Source organism: Neophocaena asiaeorientalis, unplaced genomic scaffold (assembly GCF_003031525.2).
Source record: "Neophocaena asiaeorientalis asiaeorientalis breed wild unplaced genomic scaffold, Neophocaena_asiaeorientalis_V1.1 scaffold678, whole genome shotgun sequence".
NCBI classification, from domain to species: Eukaryota; Metazoa; Chordata; class Mammalia; order Artiodactyla; family Phocoenidae; genus Neophocaena; species Neophocaena asiaeorientalis.
The window spans coordinates 1207770-1228426 of record NW_020175038.1 but is presented as its reverse complement, the minus strand read 5'-3'; the positions used below and the strand labels follow the sequence as shown (position 1 = coordinate 1228426).

Here is a 20657-nt window from a genome sequence, read left to right as displayed (position 1 = left end):
GAACAAGCGAGGCGTAGAATAAAATTGTTCAAAGAAAAAAATCCCAGCAAATTGGGCAGCCAGGGACAACTGGGATGACATCTTGCTCGGTGGGAAAGTGTTTGAAAGGGGCAGGAAGTGTTTGGAAGGATGGACTCTGGCAGGTATGTGCAAGGCATCATTGGGAGACACTGACTGGATGAATCTGGCCAATCTGTAGTGATGAAAGAGAATGTGGAAAATTAGGTTCTGATGCAAGACCTTGTCAGAACAGCTCAATAGTTTGGAAAACTTTTATGGATATATTTGAAAATAATTTTTAAAGTAAATACCCCCAAGTAATCCCAATATCAATCTCTATTACCTTTCCTCTTCCCGGGATTAAATTACTACCTTATGTAAGTGTCCTCACTATTTATTTGGAAGATCGCTGACTTCCTTCAATTCTACTGACCAAAAGGTCTTGACACTTTTGGAAAGAATTTCCAGCACTTCCCTTTTGCTAATAAAGGTGTCCTCAAGTGCCCAACCTCTGGGCAATTACGTATGTAAAAGTTTCAAAATTGTGCTCATAGTCTAAGGAGTCAGCTGCCAGGTGCCCTCTAATAAGCAGAAATTTCACGTAACTCAGGCATCTGGGGGTTCGCGCCTCAGCTGGAGCAAAGCCAGAAATGTCTGTGACTGCAGGTGCACTTCAGCACATTGAGACCTGCCGGAACAGCGATCTGGCCTAACTGCAATTGATTTAGGAGAGGGCTGGAGGGTTGAGCTTCTGCTGACACTTGCAGCTTGGAAAATTCTGCTCCGCTAATTGCAAAGAGGATTCTGCTGTAATGATTTTTTTGGGTAAGATACCTTTCTCATTTTGAATTCTTTCTTCATTTGGGCTCTGGTGTTTTCCAGTCTCTATTTTTATTGTTTTAACTCCTGGTATAGGAGGCTCTTTGAAAGTTTCCGCCCACACATGCATGTGCATTCAGAGTGGTGCATGGACATGGCTTACAAGCTTCAACATGTACTTCATGAGCAAGCAGGTATATAGCCCCTTTTACAGGAACTGGTACTTGCTACCTCTGCTGGCACCCCCCCCCCCACAAACAAATGAAAATATGGGGATTTTGCTTTTCTTTCCAAAAAAAAAAAAAAAAAAAGGAAAGAGGGCTCATTGACTTCACATTTTTGAGATCTCTCTCAGCAGCGTGATTTCTGGACCCTCATCTTTGAGGTCTGGGGTATGTTTTTTTGTTTGTTTGTTTTTAAAAGCCCTGGACCAGGAGGATGGGAGACTTGAGTTGTCTCTGTTTCTCCACTGTGGGCTTCCAGCCAGAGTCTTTGGCTTTCTGGGCCTCAGTTTCCTCAGCTTTTCCAGCCCATGAAACTGGCAGAACCAGGTGGATTGTATCACCCATGTCTTTGTATAAAAGCTGCTGCAGGCCCTGCAGTGTGCAGTTTCTGGGGAGGCTCATATGCACTTGCTCCAACATAAGGCCAAGGCCTCCAGGGTGAGAAAGTCAGATCTACAAATTCAAGTCCAAACACTCCAATATTTGGTTATATGAGGCTTTTTACACTCATATTCTGCCATCTCCACTGACCCTGTACTGTGTTCACATTGGAATTCTGGCATCTTCCTAAGTAACTCATTTGACAAATATCTTTGAGGCCTACCTATTGTGGCTGCAGGGCTAAAGAAGATATGGTCTCCTCTGGCATTACTGGCAAGTAAACGGGATTACAAAGCAGAGTGACAAATGCTTGGATTCATGCCTCTGGACCTATTGCCTAGGTGGACTATTGAGCTTCCACTGTCACCTCTGTGAAGCTGTCCCCAGGCCCAACTAAATGTTTCTTCTACTCTGCTCTCAGGGTGTTTTCTACATGTCACTTAACCACATAATATCACATCAGGTTGGTTGGTTCTCCATTTTCCTCCCCCACTAGACCGCCAGCTCTGAGCTGTGGCACGTTTTATCCAGCTCCTCTCCAGGCCTCAAAGGGAGCACACTGCGGAGCATCCTGTAAATACGTAACCAACCAGTCAATGCAAGTGAACATGCAACTCGGTCTTGCAGGATTGCAAAGTGCCTCTCGAAGCTGATTTTGCTTTCCGTGCCCATGCAGCTCTGGTGAATTGCACGGTAGAGGTCAGGAGTTGGGGGTGGGGAGATCGGAGGCGTACGAGGAAGAAGGTGAGTCCAAGCCCCACTTCGCTAGAGCTGCCCACGTCCGGTAAACTGTAACCCACTGGACTGCGGTCAACTCCTTAACCTCCCGGAAGCGGCTCAGCCGGCCTCTCCCCGCCCCTCCGGAAGGTGGGCGTGGCCCCTAATGAATAATGAATCGCCGCGGTGGCGGCGGGCCCGCCCCCTCGGGCGGGAAGGGGGAAGCGCCGAGGCTGCCTGACTGGAATGAGGGTAGCTGCGGCGACTGCGGCGGCGGGAGCGGGGCCGGCCATGGCGGTGTGGACGCGGGCCACCAAAGCGGGGCTGGTGGAGCTGCTCCTGAGGGAGCGCTGGGTCCGAGTGGTGGCCGAGCTGAGCGGGGAGAGCCTGAGCCTGACGGGCGACGCCGCGGCGGCTGAGCCTGAACCCGCTCTCGGGCCCGCGGCGGCCGCCTTTTTTTTTCGGCCGCGAGAACCGGATGCCGATTCTCATCTCCAAGATCTTCCCGGGACTGGCGGCCGACCAGAGCCGGGCGCTGCGGCTGGGCGACGCCATTCTGTCGGTGAACGGCACCGACCTGCGCCAGGCCACCCACGACCAGGCCGTGCAGGCGCTGAAGCGCGCGGGCAAGGAGGTGCTGCTGGAGGGTGAGCGGGGCCGGCGGGCGGGCGGGCGGTGCTGGGCTGACCGGCGCTCACTTTGTTTCTGCCACCCTACCCGCTTTGCTGGGCCAGACCCTTCCCTCTCCCCCGCCCCCCGGGTCCTCACCTTCCTCTCTACTGGTAGCCCGGGTCTCCCCAAACCCCGTCTGCTGGAGCTTTGAGGATGGAAAAACTGATGCTCCCTACAGGAAAAGTTGGGCAGCCGCCGAAGTGTGGCTTGCAGTCCCCAAGGAAGACTCGGTTGAGATTTAGTAAGAAGCAGCCGTGCTGGAAGCCCCGCCTCTGCACGATAAGCTGACATTAAGAACTAGAGGGGGACGGAGCGAAGCTCTGGAGGTCTCCGTTTGCCTCCTGAGAAGTGCCGGGTTGGCGCTTTCTTCGCTCACCTCTGGCTCCCCAGGGCAGGCGGGTCTGTTAGAAAAAAAAAAAAAAATTCGTCCACACCGGCCAGTGGTATGCTTGGGCAAACCACCAAAACGCTGGTTAATTTATGGGAATTTAACCCATCATTGGCTCTCAACAATTACCAAAGGAGATCATAGCACGTCATTGAAGCCAGAAAGCTGAAACAGCAAGTTTGTGTGGTTAATGAGCCTTGTTTAACAGTGGACGCTCACGTGTTTGAACATTTACTGCCAACTAGAGTTTTGCCCCTTTTGCAGGAGACTGGTGCCAGCTTCCTACCATTCACAGGCCTCAAGGCTTTAAGCTTATTAGAAGCCTGAAATGTTAAACCTCAAGTTATGTTTAAATAGCTAGGATTATTCTTTAAGTATGCATGTGATCTGTTACTTGGGTCTTTTGTGATGAATTTATGGATTTACTAAATTTATGATTTACTAAATCTCAAAATTAAATCTCATCTACTTGAAGGACTCATACATGTTGGAGGTAATATTCAGAAATTTTTGAGCAATCGGCCTTCTTTCACTGATGATTTCAGTCATTCAAGAAGCATTTATTGCTGGCTATATAGAACAGAATATAAAAGATGATGTGTCTATTTGGTGTCTAGTTGGGGAAAGGATAGAAAAGTGCAAAACAACTTACAATTTATAGATTACGGAGTGCAAACTATATAAATGCCAAGGGAATGCAAAGTTAGGAAGTAGTTAGTGGAAATTGTATTGGTCAGCGAGGAATTTTTCAAGGAGTTGAATCTTGAGCCAGGTCTCTAAGGAAGTGATGGACATAGGCAGAGATGAGTCAGGAGTGTATTCCTAGCAGAGGAAGAAGAGAAGGGAAGGGGTGGGGAGTGGAGGTAGGAAGAGGCCAATCATCAAACTGAGAGGCCAGAAGTCCAGCTTGGCAAAGTGATTGTCACTTTTTTCTAAATCTGCTGGTAAATGTTTGGGAAAATGTTAGTTTGCAAGTAAATATTTTAATGTGCTCCAGTTGTGAAATTCCAGTGTCCCACCTTTATAATATCCTATTTATAAATCTCATTTATATCTCACTTAGGTGGGGCTAGACATTGCTCAGAAATTAGTGCTAATAAAAGGAGTAAAATTATAGATCATGGCTTGGGTGGTATGTGTGTAAAAAAATTGTTACCATAAATGTGTACTTTGAAATTGGGCTAGCTAAGAATTCGGTTGTAAATTCTTAGAGCCAGAATATTGAATGTAGTACTATTTATGTGATGCTCAGTGGTGGTGGGCAGACATTTCAACTCTTTACCCCATATTTTTAAAAAAAATCCAGTTTTTGTTTAGATATAATTTGAACCTGGTATTCATACCAATTAAGTGAAAATCATCTAGTAAATGCTTCCCAATATTCATTAGACTAAAATAGGCCACATGTGCTTTTAGAAGGAGGGTTTACAAATGGCAGCATAACATTTATTGAATGCCTATTTACCTAACACATAGGTTCTATTTTATTTTCCCATTTTGTAAAAGACAAGTAGTTTTTGTTCTTATGTGTGGGGGAAGTATGGAATTGAACTTTCAAGCCAAGGGATATAAAAATAAAATTGCTTAGAATATGTAAAATCACTGAAAACAGTGATTTAATTGAACCAAACATGTAAAATTGAGAGCTAGTGTCCCATCCAGGAAGCCCACTTTAAAAAAAAAAAAAAAAAAAATTATTTATTTATTTATTTTTGGCTGCATTGGGTCTTCATTGCTGCGTGTGGGCTTTCTCTTGTTGCAACAAGTGGGGGGCTACTCTTCATTGCTGTGCACGGGCTTCTCATTGCGGTGGCTTCTCTTGTTGGGGAGCACGGGATCTAGGCGCTCGGGCTTCAGTAGTTGTGGCTTGTGGGCTCTAAAGCGCAGGCTCAGTAGTTGTGGCACACGGGCTTAGTTGCACCGTGGCATGTGGGATCTTCCCGGACTGGGGCTCGAACATGTGTCCCCTGCATTGGCAGGCAGATTCTTAACTACTGCGCCACGTCTCAGGTAGGCTACTATTTTTTTTTTCTTTTTTTTTTTTGGCTGCGTTGGATCTTAGTTGCTGTGCACAGGCTTTCTCCAGTTGTGGCAAGCGGGGGCTACTCTTCACTGTGGAGCGCAAGCTCTAGGCGTGCGGACTTCAGTAGTTGTGGCTCCCAGGCTCTAGAGCGCAGCCTCAGTCGTTGTGGCTCACGGGCCCAGAACGCAAACTCAGTAGTTGTGGCGCATGGGCTTAGTTGCTCCGTGGCATGTGGGATCTTCCCCGATCAGGGCTTGAACCCGTGTCCCCTGCCTTGGCAGGCGGATTCTTAACCACTGCGCCACCAAGGAAGTCCAAAGCCTACTTTTAAAAGATGGATTTTTATGATTAGCCCTTAAAGTTTTGGAACTGTATGGTCCTTCCATTAGATGTCTCAAAACTTGAAAAACTACCTTAACATAGCACAGTGATGCTGTTTTGTGGTGTGGGCAGGGAATTTCAGGCATGCCCTTACCACCCCCAAGCAAAGGAAAACTAGTCTCTGGTTGCCTGTGGTTAGGGAACTGAGTGAGCTAAGGGTTTTTTTTTTTATCTCATGGATTTGTAGGGATTATTCATTCATACATGAAACATTTATTCAGCTCTGCCACGTGCCAGAGGCGCTTGAAGATAGTATCTGATTCCTGCCCTCAAGAAGTTTGGAGTTGAGATAAGAGAGAGTTAAGAAATAGTACAGCAAAGGATTAAAAGCATGTGAGAATAGAACTCTGGAGAGGGCGCAGCCCAAAGGAAGGAGAGATCTATGGAAGACTGTCGTGGGCATCAGAGGTTGAGGATGCCCAGGAAAAGGCTGATGGAAAAGTTGAAGTTTGAATTGAGCCTTCCCCTAAGGAGAAAGCTGCCACCAGTAAAGACACAAGTGAGAGACAGGAAGAAGTCATTTTGCCCAGTGAGGGCAGAGGACGAATGAGGACTTTATGGTCAGCTAGACCTGGGTATGTTTCTGGCTAGTGGTTTGTAACCCCTAGGCAAGTTACTCACCCTTGCTCCACCTTAGTTTCCTCATCTGTAAAACCAGCATAGTAATAATACCTCCTTACAGGGTTGTTATTCATTTGACAGTTTATGTGCTGGGAGCCTTTTTGGGGACTGGGAATACAGCAGTAAACAACAGTAATGAAAACAAAGTCTGAATGAGGAAGGTAGGACTAGGTCATGAAGGTATGCTGTGAGTTACCAGGCACTCTCAGAATAGCCAGGATAACAAGTTGTTAAAATCCAAGGCTCCATTTTACTTGAAAAGACATACATGGTAAGAATAAGTTGTTTTAGGTGAACACTTCAAGAATGAGTTTGCACTTGCATGCAAACACCTTTTTCTAATCTTGTTTTCCTGTCATCTCTTGTATACGTCAACTTCTTTATCCTTAAGTTTTGCATTTAGTTTTTCATCCCTCTGATTTTTCCTATTCCTTCACACTTGCTGTTCAGAACCTTAAAACTTGCTAATAACCGTGTGCTAGTAGTTTTGACTAATGTCTCTTAGCACTGATATTAAGATATGCTGAAATTCACAGATTCTCAGCGTGAAGGGGTGACTACTCTTCTATTATAGTGTATGTTGAATTTACTGTATCTTGTGTGCTGGAAATGGGGTCTATCCAGAAAGCTTCTAGAATTTATATTTGAATTAGACTACACATCAAAAAGTGTTCCAGAAGAGGTTAGGAAAGAGCATCGTGTCCAGCTTAAGTTGTTGTTGTTTTAATTTATTTATTTGGCGGTGCCAGTTCTTAAGTTGCTGCGTGTGACATCTTCACTGTGGCATTCAGGATCTTTTTTTTTTTTTTTTGCAGTACGCGGGCCTCTCACTGTTGTGGCCTCTCCCGTTGCGGAGCACAGGCTCCGGACGCGCAGGCTCAGCGGCCATGGCTCACGGGCTAGCCGCTCCGCAGCATGTGGGATCTTCCCGGACCAGGGCACGAACCCGTGTCCCCTGCATCGTCAGGCGGACTCTCAACCACTGCGCCACCAGGGAAGCCCCAGGATCTTTTTAGTTGCAGCATGCAGGCTCTTTTTTTTTCTAATGTGTATACATATTTTATTGGATCTCATTTTCTTTTTTTTTAATGTCATTATTGGAGTATAATTGCTTTACAATGTTTTGTTAGTTCCTCCTGTATAACAAAGTGAATCAGCTATATGTAACCATGTATCCCCATATCCCCTCCCTCTTGCATCTACCTCCCACCCTCCCTATCCTGCCTCTCTAGGTGGTCACAAAGTACCGAGGTGATCTCCCTCTGCTGTGCAGCTGCTTCCCACTAGCTATCTATTTTACATTTGGTAGTGTATATATGTCAATGCTACTCTCTCACTTCGTCCCAGCTCCCCCCTGCCCACCCCGATCTGTGTCCTCATTCATCCTTTCATGTGTTTGTTGGCAATCTGTATATCTTCTTTGGAGAAATGTCTGTTTAGGTCTTCCATCCACTTTTGGATTGGGTTGTTTGTTTCTTTGATATTGAGCTGCATGAGCTGCTTGTATATTTTGGAGATTAATCCTTTCTTAATTGCTTCGTTTGCAAATATTTTCTCCCATTCTGAGAGTTGTCTTTTCGTCTTGTTTATAGTTTCCTTTGCTGTGCAAAAGCTTTTAAGTTTCATTAGGTCCCATTTGTTTATTTTTGTTTTTATTTCCATTACTCTAGGAGGTGGGTCAAAAAGGATCTTGCTGTGATTTATGTTATAGAATGTTCTGCCTATGTTTTCCTCTAAGATATTTATAGTGTCTGGGCATGCGGGCTCTCAGTGTGGCATGTGGGATCTAGTTCCCTGACCAGGGATCGAACCCAGGCCCCCTGTGTTAGGAGTGGGGAGTCTTAACTACTGGACCACCAGGGAAGTCCCCAGCTTAAGGTTTGATATTTGAGAAAAGATCAATAAATTTTTGAAGCAATTCTCATTGGAATATTGTTGGAAAATCATCTTTTATTGTGTAAATATGATTCTAAAAGTATTGTTATCAAATCTATTGAAAAGAAAATGGTTAGGTGTATAGAGGAAGTTGTCTGACATGAAATTTAATTTCAGAGTTGAAAGTAATTTTTATATCTAGAATAGATTGAGATTTTGAGTGTCTTATATAATATGACTTGCTCTTTGTGTATGTTAGGGGACATGTAACGAATACTGCTGACATTATTAGGCTGCTCATTTGAAGAAGCTAGTTTGGGTTCCTACACTGCCACTTTCTTCACCGTATGTTGGAAAAGTTGAGAGTCTCCTAGAGAAAACATTTTACATTTTCTTTGAGACTTTGCCGTGTATATTCATCAGTCTATCTCTTAAATAACCACTAAATTGTTAGGACATTTTGTGTTTCTGTTTTTTCTTTTTAACTAGCCTCTTTGTATTTCACTTGAATGATTAGACATATTTATATGAGAAACCATGTCTTTGTAACCAGATTATTTCTTATAGAGTCCCCCTCTTGCTAAAATATGCCCTCTAAATTATTAGAAAAATATGAGAAATTTATTGGTTCTAATACAGAGTGGTTACGAAAATTCTAAGAGCATTTTTAGAAACCATAACCAGGCTTTAATTTAGATCTCAATTGATAACTCAGTAACTTCAACTGATGTATTCCCTGCTATGTAGTCCTTACGGGATAAAGATTACTTTACTTTGTGATCAAATGTTTATCTTTGTACCTAAGGGATGAGGTGCGGCCTGTGGCTATGGAACAGTGTTCTGCTGTGCTGAGCAGACTGAGTCATGCAAGGATCCAGTCACTGTCCTTGGCTAGGCTAGCATACTCTCCTACCCAGCTGAACAACAGATGATGCTCATTAATGTTCAGTGAGTTACCGAAGGTCTCAGAATTTCTATTGATTTTTAGGGGGAAAATGTTGTTTCCTTTGGGCAAGAGGAAAAATCTTACCTGGAATTAAAAAAATTGTGAAGTCTCATCTTCCAGATGAGGAATTAATGACCAAAGAGGTTAGGTGGCATGTTTAAGGTCACCTAAGTAATCAGTGGTGGAACTCAGACTGAAACCCATTTCACTGCTGTCTCCCTTGTACCGTGATATCTACAACCAGTCATTCAGAACTTCTAGCATCTCCTATGCATCATCATGTTGCAGTGTGTTGTGAGAGATCAGTGTGCAAAAGAAGTTGAAGGTGGTCCCTGGCATCAAAGAACTTAGACTGAAATTGGGGAGGGAAAACCACCACATAGAGAGTAATTGCTGAAATGTGTAGTACTCACTCTTCAAGAGTTCTCTGAAGAGGTGATCAGTTGGGGGATGGAAGAGTCAAGTGTGACTTCATTGGGGAAGGGATAATTTTGTCTGAGGCTTAAAGGACAAGTTGCTTCTCTGTAGATGGAAAGTAGTCCAAGTTGAGGAGGTAAATTGAGCAAAAGCCAGAATGAGCATGACCTACGATAGGAAGTAAGGAGAACAGGAATGGACTTGGGGGAAGAAAATTAAGCTGGGTAGATAAATTGGAGCCAGATTATGCAAGGCCTTGAAAGCAGGCCAGAGGAATTTGGACCTTTTTCATTCTATCAGTCAACCTTAAGTACCTACTGCAAATGAGGTGTTGTGGTAGATGCTGGGAATTCAAAATTGGGAGTAATGCCTGCCCTTTAGGCTAGTAGGGAAACAGTTATAGCAGGCTGTGATAGTGCTTTAAAAGAGATGAGAAGATGATGCCCCAGAAGCAGAGGTAGCAGTGCAAAGGAGACAGCATGTCAGAGGTAAGAAAGTGATGAGTAGCTGGTGTGTTGAGAGAGGTAAAGTGTGGGAAGATGCAGGAAGTGTGTAGCTGGAGAGCAGGCTGGAAAGGTGGGCAGAGGCCAGATCATCAAGGGCCTTGTGTGCAGTGCCAAGCAGTGGTCACTAGTGGGGTTTATATTTTCAACCTAAAAAAGGAAGAACTTGAGTTTTATTAATATTATATAAATAACCCTGGTTCTCTTCCTCAGTCTTATAAGACAGTGCCATTACACACTCGATACACAAGGTGATGTCTTGAGGGAAGAGTGAAAGAGCTTCACAAAGCACAGGAATTGAATGTGGTGACCTTATTAATTTGTCTGCTATTATCATATTGCAACTTATTGCAGTTTACTTGAGCCTGGTTGAGTGGATTTATAATATATTATCTGCTTTTAACTAAATTAATCTTCACAAAATGAGATTAAAGATTTGCACAGAGAAACCATTGATTGAAGATAATTCTAACACTATAAATAATAAAAATGTAGGGTTTACATTTCTCCTAGTAGGAGCTCTTTGTCACATTTCAAGGTAAGCCTGTCAAGAAGTCAGCCTAAAAAATGAAATTGTCAAGAAGACTATTTGAAATATGGATTAATACATTACCATGAATAATGAACTATATGAGACTGTATTGTACTTTGAATCATACAGTAGCTAAGATAGTATGACTTCATCAGGGATATATTTAGTGTATGTATTTCATCTTTATTGACCGGGACACGAACCCGTGTCCCCTGCATCGGCAGGTGGACTCTCAACTACTGTGCCACCAGGGAAGCCCCCATTCTTGATGTTTACATTTTGTATATATTCTATAATATGTATGCATTAATGAATATTCGTGGGATGGGCGTGTAGACTCACATGTTTACTGATGAGTGTGTACTACCAAAAGTTTTAGGGACTTCCCTGGTGGTGCAGTGGTTAAGAATCTGCCTGCCAATGCAGGGGACATGGACTCAATCCCTGGTCTGGGAAGATCCCACATGCTGTGGAGCAACTAAGCCCGTGCGCCACAACTACTGAAGCCCACACACCTAGAGCCTGTGCTCCACAACAAGAGAAGCCACTGCAATGAGAAGCCCGCGCACCTCAACAAAGAGTAGCCCCCGCTCACCGCAACTAGAGAAAGCCTGCACGCACAACAAAGACCCAACATAGCCAAAAATAGATTAATTAGTTTTAAAAAATACACTTAAAAAAAGTTTTAGGCCTGGCAAGCCACCCAGGTTTTAAAATGCTTTAAATGAGCAGTGCTTTAAACAAAGAAGCAATCTCTTAGGAAGAGTGGCAGATGGGGAGTGTAGGAGCTCAAGACATGAGGTAAGGGAAAGCAGTTAGGAGGCTGTTGTGACACCATTAGGATAGTGAGACTGGATAGGACAGTATGAAGCTGAAAGATATTAAGGAGATAGAAACAACAGGTCTAAATGATCAGTTTGGGGACTTAAGGGGAGAGGAAAAGAGAGGGAGGATAACTCCTAGATGTTTGGCTTGGGAAAGTGGATATCTATGAAACCAAAACAAATGGGGGAGGAACTAGTTTTTTGGGTGAAGAGAAGAAGTTTGGTTTGGACATGTTGAATTTGAGTCACCTGTGTGACAGCCTGGTGCAAAAGGCTGGTACAGGTCTGTAGTCAAGAGAAATGTCAGAAATGAGTTGAAGATTTATGAGATGTTAGGGTAGAAGTGGTTATTAATGCCATAAGTGTCAATGTAATCATTAACAGAGTGCAAATTAAAAAGAAAAGTAGGGGGCTTCCCTGGTGGCGCAGTGGTTGAGAGTCCGGCTGCCGATGCGGGGGACGTGGGTTAGTGCCCCGGTCCGGGAGGATCCGCGGAGCGGCTGGGCCCGTGGGCCATGGCTGCTGGGCCTGCGCGTCCGGAGCCTGTGCTCCGCAGCGGGAGAGGCCGCGACAGTGAGAGGCCCGCGTACAGCAAAAAAGAAAAAAAAAAAAAAAAAAAAAAAAGAGAAGTAGGAACAGCATGGAACCCTGCAGAACCCCTACATTTAAAATGATAGTGGAGGAAGAGAAATCTGGAAAGAAATGGTCCAGGGAGTGGAAGTCAGGGAGGCAAGAGTTTCACAAAGAAGGGGGTGATCAACATCTTCAGATGCTGGAGAAGTCAAGAAGGAAAAAGAAGTCCGTTGGGTTTGGTGATTAGAGAACAAGATTTTTAGAGTTCTGTTAAGAGCAGTTTCATTAGAGTGACAAGAGCAGAGAGCAGTGAGTAGACCTTACTTTTTTAAAGTTTCTCAGAAAAACAAAAGAAGAAGCAAAGGTGGTAACTAGAGTTGAATAAAGTATCCAAGAAGGATTTTACTTTCGTAGTTGTTTGTTTTTTATTTTGTTTTGTTTTAAGGGAAAGAATTCGGACATATTTATACAGCAAGGAGAAAAGGCTGGCCGAGAAAGGGAGAGATTGGAGAGATAGAAGGGATGGGGAACTGATGCAGTCCATTCTTGAGCCAGGAAGTGACATGATGGGAACAGAATTTTGGGTTGGCAGCAGTGGATGCGCTTGATGTAATGCAAAGAGGAAAGAGCAAATGTAGGAAAAACTACAGCTGTTGTAGTGAAAAGCAATCCAAAGCAGAGGTGATAACCATTGAAGGGGGTGATGGTGGTGGCCCTGAGAATAGAGAGGAAGATTCAATTCAAGAAACAGTTTAAAGCAGGTGATTCCTTGCCAGGGGACAGCAGATCCACTGGGGACCATTTCCTACCCAGACAGCCTCCTTCTGACTGCCTGGGGCACCCAAAGATTGCATACTTGTAGAGAATCTCTGGCCTCTGTTACTAGCATGGGCATTTGATGCCTCAGAGATGTTGGAGTGAAAAATTGAGAGCCACTGTTTCAAAGGAAGAAATGACAGAATGTGGGGGCAGGTTGGATATAGTGAATTAGCCCTGAGATTTCTCTCCAGGGACAGCAGAAGCACTTAGCTTTGTTATAAAGCACTTAGGCAGTGTCAGCTGGCTATGGGGATTGAGAAGAAAAATTTTAGTTTATAAACACTACATAGTCACACAGCATGAGAGCATATCCTTCCTTTAAAGGGTTTTTTCCCTAGGTTAGTGAAAGGAGTTGTTGGCTTCTTCTACAGAAATGATGGTATATTCAGGTGAGTTTTAATATTTTGTGTCTGGAGAAATATAGTTGATTTAGTTACTGCCATTCTAAGGAATATACACTTGAGTCCTTCATAAAATTTGTGCTTGATTTCAGTGTAAAAACAAAACTTGTGAAATAATTTTGTATGTAAACAAAGCGCTAGTGATTATGGTATCTGTAGATTGACCTTTTAGGAAGAGTAAAGAGTTATAAAACTCAAATTTGTTTTGGTTTCTATGATCCGGCTCCCAAGACATTGCTAGAATATTTTGACATATAACTAATTAAGAATATGTGAAGTGCAGCCTTTTTTTTTTTTTCCCCCCCAGCTGCACCCGGCTTGTGGGATCTTAGTTCCCCAGACTAGGGATTGAACCCGGCCTGTGAGTGACAGTGCAGAGTCCTAACCACTGGTCTGCCAGGGAATTCCCAAAGTGCAGCTTTTAAAAAAAATTACTTTGGCTTTTCTGCAGCATTCGTTCTTTCTACCACCTTTTACCCTCTTGTTTTTAATTTTGCAAGTTTTTAAAATAAATTTATTTATTTTATTTTTGGCTGCGTTGTGTCTCCGTTGCTGCGCGTGGGCTTTTCTCTGGTTGCGGTGAGCGGGGGCTACTCTTCCTTGCAGTGCGAGGGCTTCTCATTGCAGTGGCTTCTCTTGCTGTGGAGCACAGGCTCTAGGTGCGCGGGCGTCAGCAGTTGTGGCACATGGGCTCAGTAGTTGTGGCTCGCAGGCTCTAGAGTGCAGGCTTAGTAGTTGTGGCACACTGGCTTAGTTGCTCCGCAGTATGTAGGATCTTCCTGGGCCAGGGATTGAACCCGTGTCCCCTGCATTGGCAGGCGAATTCTTAACCACTGTGCCAGCAGGGAAGCCCCTGCAAGTTTTTTAGAATGCTTTATGAAAGGAAACTTGATGGGATAGAGAGATGAGAAAGTAAAATCCTTATCTTTCAGTTTAATTAATCTGTCATGTATATAAAATACTACACCTCACATTTGGAAAATGGGAAGCTTTGATTTTTCATTTAAAGAGACTCAGACAAATTAAAGATTTATTTATTTATTTATAGTAAAATCAGTTGATAACTAATAAATTTTTTTTAAAAGAAATGCATGTGCCTTATTCAAGGCTCTGTTGGTTTCAAAGCACAGAAACCGATTCAAGCTAGTTCAAATAAAAGGATGGAGGTATTGCAAAGATACCGACAGGTCTCAGGACTCCAGAAAAAGCTGAGCAGACGGGCCTCAGAAATGTCACGAACCCAGGCTGTGCTGAGACTCTGCTTTCCACTCTTGCTCACATCTCCTCATCTTAGAGTTTCTCTGTTTCTCTCTGAGAATGTTCTTTTGCAGTAGCTTTGCTCTAGTCCTTTTATGGTTTCATTTTTTATATTTAAGTCTTTAATCTACGTGGAGTTTATTTTAACATAGGTATGCAAGAGATTTAACTTTATATACTTTCCCAAATAGCTGATTATCTCAGCATTTGTCAAATAATCCTCTTGGATGCACTGTCAGATAGATTGGTGGGGCTGCCTGGAGTGCCATGTGGGGAAAGATTCCAAAGTGATATCTGGGTTCAGCAGGAAAGGCTATGCTTAATTAGTGATGTCTGCAATGAGTGTGCCGGGGTGAGGTACAATATGCTACGTATCTGCCACCATAGGAATGACCTGTCCTTTCCTCTCTGATTTTAATTGCACCATTTTGTACATATTTAATTTTTTATATTCTGCAGTCTGATTCTAGATTTTCTGTTTGAGTGTTTCGTAACCACACTGTATGTTGTAACAACATTTAATAATTGATAATTCAAGTGGACTACACCAGTCCAGAAGAATTTGAAAAATAACAATAAACAATTGCAGGCTGGTATAGTTACTTATTTGTCCAGATAAATTTTGGAATGATTTTATCATTCTTTAAAAAACTCCTTTGGGATTTTGATTTAAATTGTATTAAATCCATAAATTAATTTTGAAGAGAACTGAGGTCCTTGTAATATCTGTTTCCCAATCATTTTGCCAGAAATATTGGACCTCTGTCATACACGTTCAAGCATGTGGCAAGAGGTATGGGACGTTCCGATTGGCCAGGCCTAAGTCACGTATTCACCTTGGAGCCAGGGAATAGGGCAACTCCCCCGGCTCCACGTGGACTGAAAGTGGTGGTTTCTCAAAAGATAATCAAGGTGATGTTACCAAAAGAAGGTGGAATGGATGGTAGGCAGGCATAAACAACAGACATCCACTACAATGTTCCAAAAACATCAGAAGATGGTATTAGAGATTAAATAAGAAACTACCATATTAGTTGAGAGATTTAGAAACTTTACAGACAGCTGTAAAAGGAAAGCAAGAAGAATACATTTGCTTGGGTATAGGTGAGCTAGGTGGAGCTTTTCAAAGACTCTTTAAACTCTGAAGTGAATAATAAGTTATTCTCAGCATTTCTTTTAGTGGTATTTTGAACATCACTATTGTATACATTTCAGGCAACTTCTCAAGGTTGCATTATGATTATCATTTTATAACTAGACAAAAAAACTATATAGAGCTTATGACAGGCCCTGAAGTTAGAGATAGATTGGGATGGAGAAAAATCTTCGTCTATCAAAATAGACATACACAGTTTTCTTAGTAAGAATTATTTTGGTTGCAGAAACCCAAACCAAACTGAGCAGAATTGGAAAGTATTGCCTCATATAACTCCTAAGACCTGGGGGTGGATCTAGGTTTAGGTCCAGAGGGATCCAAAGGCTCAAATTATCTTGGCTGCAACATCTGCTGTGGAGAATCTAATTCTGTGTAGTCAGCTAAGATGGCCGGCAGTTCTAGGAATATATTGCCCTAACTTAATAACCCCTGTTAAAAAAGGAAAGTTTTTTTTCCTAGCACCTTCAGTCTCTGGGAAGGACTCTGATTAACTCTGCTTTGTCTACCCTTTGGACGTATCACTATTTCCAAGATGATGGAGACTATGGTCTAGGCCTGCATCATGTACCCATCCTTAGTGCATTGAGATTGGCAGTATCACCAAACTATGAAATGTGGAATGGAGTGGTTGCTAAGCAAACTTATGTCCACTCTTAATAATGCAGACATTGAAGCCATAGTGCTTGAAATATTTTTGTAGCTAAACTGTAAAGTTTTAAAAGTTAAAAACAATAGAAATAAATGATATTACTGAGAGCTTTACTCTGCTAAGCTCTTCACATGCATTGTCGCAATTTTAACAGCCCTTTGAGACAGGTATCATTATGCCCATCTTAAATATGAAGAAATTGGGGTCTGTAGAGATTAAATAATTTGCCCAAGGTCACAGCACTTGGGTGGCAGAGGCACAGTAGTTACTCAGATTTATCAGACTCCACAGCTCCTGTTATTTACCATTATAATAGATTGCTTCTCCAATGGATCAGTTTAGGTTAAGAAGCTAGCAAGTCTAAAGACCACTATGACTGGCTTAATGTGCAAGAAATTGTGCTCTGGATTTTGTGTTGTTGCATCTGTCTGAAGGTTATTGTTATTGTCTCCCAGTCTTTGTCTCTGATTTTCCATGCTAGGCACAAATAGATAGCTGTATGTGATTATTCAACTCATTGAATACCCATATTCTGCTAGGCACTCTGGGAGAAATGGAAAGAAAACACGAGCCCAACAACCATACTTTTAAGAAGCACCCCAAATGGCTTTATGAATGCTAATAAGCTGCACATAAATTAATCCAAATTGTTTCATACATGTCATACAAGTGAAAGACAAATGCTGAGAGAACTTGCGGTGCAGGAGTGACGAATGTTAGGAATGTGTTTCAGGTGAGAGAAGGGCAGGCCACGGAATGGGCGTGGGAGGTCTGGAGAATGGAGGTATATTATGTGAGGGGAATGGCATATCCAGAGGACGTAGATGGGAACAAGCAGCTGATCAAACTCTAGCAAACACATTGAATGAAATAGCTGATTTTCAAGACTTTGAAACACTGACTTTTTAATAATTTTAATGTATTAGTAAAAATGATAAAACCAACTTCTTAGATATTCTTATAACATTTTTATTCGTTATCTGCTCACTGCTTTGTAATGCAAAAATCAATTTTTCTTTTGTAATTATTCTAGCTAAACTAAGGATGAATATTCTGTATTAGTTTCTTCAAAGATTATTGATTACGTTCTAGAATAAAACTGCTTTATTTTGATTTATTTACTTATTTTTGGCCACACCATGCGGCTTGTGGGATCTTAGTTCCCCAAACAGGGATTGAGCGCAGGCCCCAGTGGGCAGTGAAAGCACAGTCTTAATCCTAACCACTGGACTGCCGAGGAATTCCATAACTGCATTTATTTTTACAGTGAACATAAAGTAAAAGTAATTGAAAAAATTAAGCTGACTCTGGGCAATATAAATTCTGCAGAAAAACAACAAAAAAAAGACTAAAGTGAATTTCTAAAAGTTACTGCTCACCACAGAGGTGTTTTATTTTTTTTGTGGTATGCGGGCCTCTCACTGTTGTGGCCTCTCCCGTTGCAGAGCACAGGCTCTGGACGCGCAGGCTCAGCGGCCATGGCTCACCATGGCATGTGGGATCTTTCTGGACCAGGGCACGAACCCGTGTCCCCTGCATCGGCAGGCGGACTCTCAACCACTGCGCCACCAGGGAAGCCCACCACAGAGGTTTTGATATTGATCTGCTTTGTCCATTTACAGTGCAGTAGAGCTAATTTTTATAGTCATTAATTTCATCTTAGGATACAGAATAATGGCAGTTCTCACAAGATGAGTATAAAGCATTTATACTGGATAATAAAGAAGTGAAATAGTTTTAAATGCTACCAAGCTGGATTGTAGCAGCCAGGTCTGGCAGGTATTCTCAGACAGCCGTATTTGTATGTATATTTTCACATATATATTTTGACAAGAAACATGTTTTCCTTGCATGTTTTTCTTCTGCTCTCTCTAAGGATTGTGGTTGGAGAAAGATCTAATTTGCTCTTATGCTACCACCTACCAGTTTCCAACCACTATTTTCATTTTATTTCTCGTATTCCTTCCTACTTCCTCTATGCTTGGGACTCAGAAGAAGTCTTTGGGATCTTTAAGTGTCTCCACCCCTTGGGATGTAGTCACAGAAACTGAGTCTTGTGCCAAAAATGCTCTGGTCCCAAACTGAAGCATGAGAGGACAAAATACTTTGGAAAGAAAAAAAAAGCAAAGTATTTCTGATGGCCATTAGAAAAATGGAAAAAATACTGTTAGCATTAAATAATGTTAGCACTATAAGCCTTACATTTCTTATCTATTAAAAATAAGATACGTTTTAGTTCTCATATTTTATAGTTCTAAATATGAGATAGAGAATGAAGAGTTATAGTTACTATAAACTGACTATATAAAAAAATACATGGGTTGTCAGAGAATTAGAATGTAATCAGATTAATTTTAATACTAAAGATATTCAAAATATAGCAAATCTCTCTTTGATCATTCAGATGGAACCTCAGCATTTGTAATACTTTATTCTGAGCTTTATTTATTTATTTATTGGCCACATCGTGCAGCAGGCAGGCTTTTTTAGTTCCCCAACCAAGGATTGAACCCATGCCCTCTGCAGTGGATGTGTGGATCCCTAACCACTGGATCGCCAGGGAATTCCCTGAACTTTATTGTTGTGAGAGAGATACACAGAAGTGCCAGATAAAAGATTTTATGTTGTAAATTTGCAGATAAATCAGCTTTTGCTCTTTTACCTTTCATTATAACTAGTAACTAATCTCCTTTAGACTAACTCAGGCAGCATTTACAAAGCTATCGTTTTCTCCAAGCAGAAGAGAATCACTTAAGGAAGAAGGAATATTGAGCGATCTAGATTGCAATTAATTTTGCCACTGATTACTGTGTAAGTTGAGGTTTGTTCATTGTCCTTTAGTTAACAAGGGCAAGACTTTTTTTTTCCCTTATCAATAATTATTATTTTTTTAACATCTTTATTGGAGTATAATTGCTTTACAATGGTGTGTGCTTTATAACAAAGTGAATCAGTTATACATCTACATATGTCCCCATATCTCTTCCCTCTTGCATCTCCTTCCCTCCCACCCTCCTTATCCCACCCGTCTAGGTGGTCACCAAGCGCCGAGCTGATCTCCCTGTGCTATGTGGCTGCTTCCCACTAGCTATCTATTTTACGTTTGGTAGTGTATATATGTCCATACCACTGTCTCACTTTGTCCCAGCTTACCCCTCCCCCTCCCCGTATCCTCAAGTCCATTCTCTAGTAGGTCTGCATCTTTATTCCCTTCTTGCCCCTAGGCTCTTCTGACCAATATTTTTTCTTTTTTTAGATTCCATATATACGTGTTAGCATACGGTATTTGTTTTTCTCTTTCTGACTTACTTCACTCTGTATGACAGTCTCTAGGTCCATCTGTCCTATTACAAATAACTCAGTTTCATTCCTTTTTATGGCTGAGTAATGTTCCATTGTATATATGTGCCACATCTTCTTTATCCATTCATCCGATGATGGGCACTTAGGTTGCTTCCATGTCCTGGCTATTGTAAATAGAGCTGCAGTGAACATTTTGGTACATGACTTTTTTTGAATTATGGTTTTCTCAGGGTGTATGCCCAGTAGATTGCTGGGTCATATGGTAGTTCTATTTTTAGTTTTTTAAGGAACCTCCATACTGTTCTCCATAGTGGCTGTATCAATTTACATTCCCACCAACAGTGCAAGAGGGTTCCCTTTTCTCCACACCCTCTACAGCATTTATTGTTTGTAGATTTTTTGATGATGGCCATTCTGACCGGTGTGAGATGATACCTCCTTGTAGTTTTGATTTGCATTTCTCTAATGATTAGTGATGTTGAGCATCCTTTCATGTGTTCGTTGGCAATCTGTATATCTTCTTTGGAGAAATGCCTGTTTAGGTCTTCTGCCCATTTTTGGATTGGGTTGTTTGTTTTTTTGATATTGAGCTGCATGAGGGGCAAGACTCTCTTAATGAATATTGCAAAGAAAAGCCAAAGCCTGGGACTTTGATGCCAAATAAAGCCTTCCTCTCTGCCCTTTTTAGTGTGCCCTTTTAGAGAAAGGGGAAAATTGTTTACACGTGTATTACATTTATTTGTGTTGGCTATTGTTGTCAAGCAAATTTATTCACAATCATTTGGGAATTTAGATGTTGGGAATATTTTGACAAGGTTGGGAATTTTTCTTATCCAAAAATTTTAATATATTCTCTATTAGCATCTTCACATTGGCATGCAGTTATCTTTATGTCAGCCGTTCTGCTCTTCTAGGCTGTGTTCTTGGTACCTAACAAAGTGCCAGTCACATCACTGGTATTATGTATATCTGTTAAATGAAAGAAGAGCATCAAACCTCAAATATAAAAAGGTCGTTTAAAATATAGGTGACCAAAAATAATAAATAAATAAAATATAGGTGACCTAAAAATGCAAGAAAAATAACAAAATTTTTGTACAGCAGATTCAGGATGTGATAAATGCTAGGGCACAAAGAAGATGAATGGAGTTGGGGAGAGAGGTTCATGGGGGCTTT

General features: G+C 41.9%; 1 protein-coding gene across 1 annotated transcript in view; it reads left to right on the top strand.

Annotated features, from left to right (window-relative positions):
* Window positions 1-2373: 2373 nt before the first annotated feature.
* SNTB2 (syntrophin beta 2) overlaps window positions 2374-20657 on the top strand; it is a 98848-nt gene continuing 80564 nt past the window's right edge. Inside the window, 2 exon segments of the mRNA XM_024763092.1 lie at window positions 2374-2596; window positions 2598-2788. Coding sequence (XP_024618860.1) covers window positions 2388-2596; window positions 2598-2788 — 400 coding nt within the window. The 5' untranslated portion in view covers window positions 2374-2387.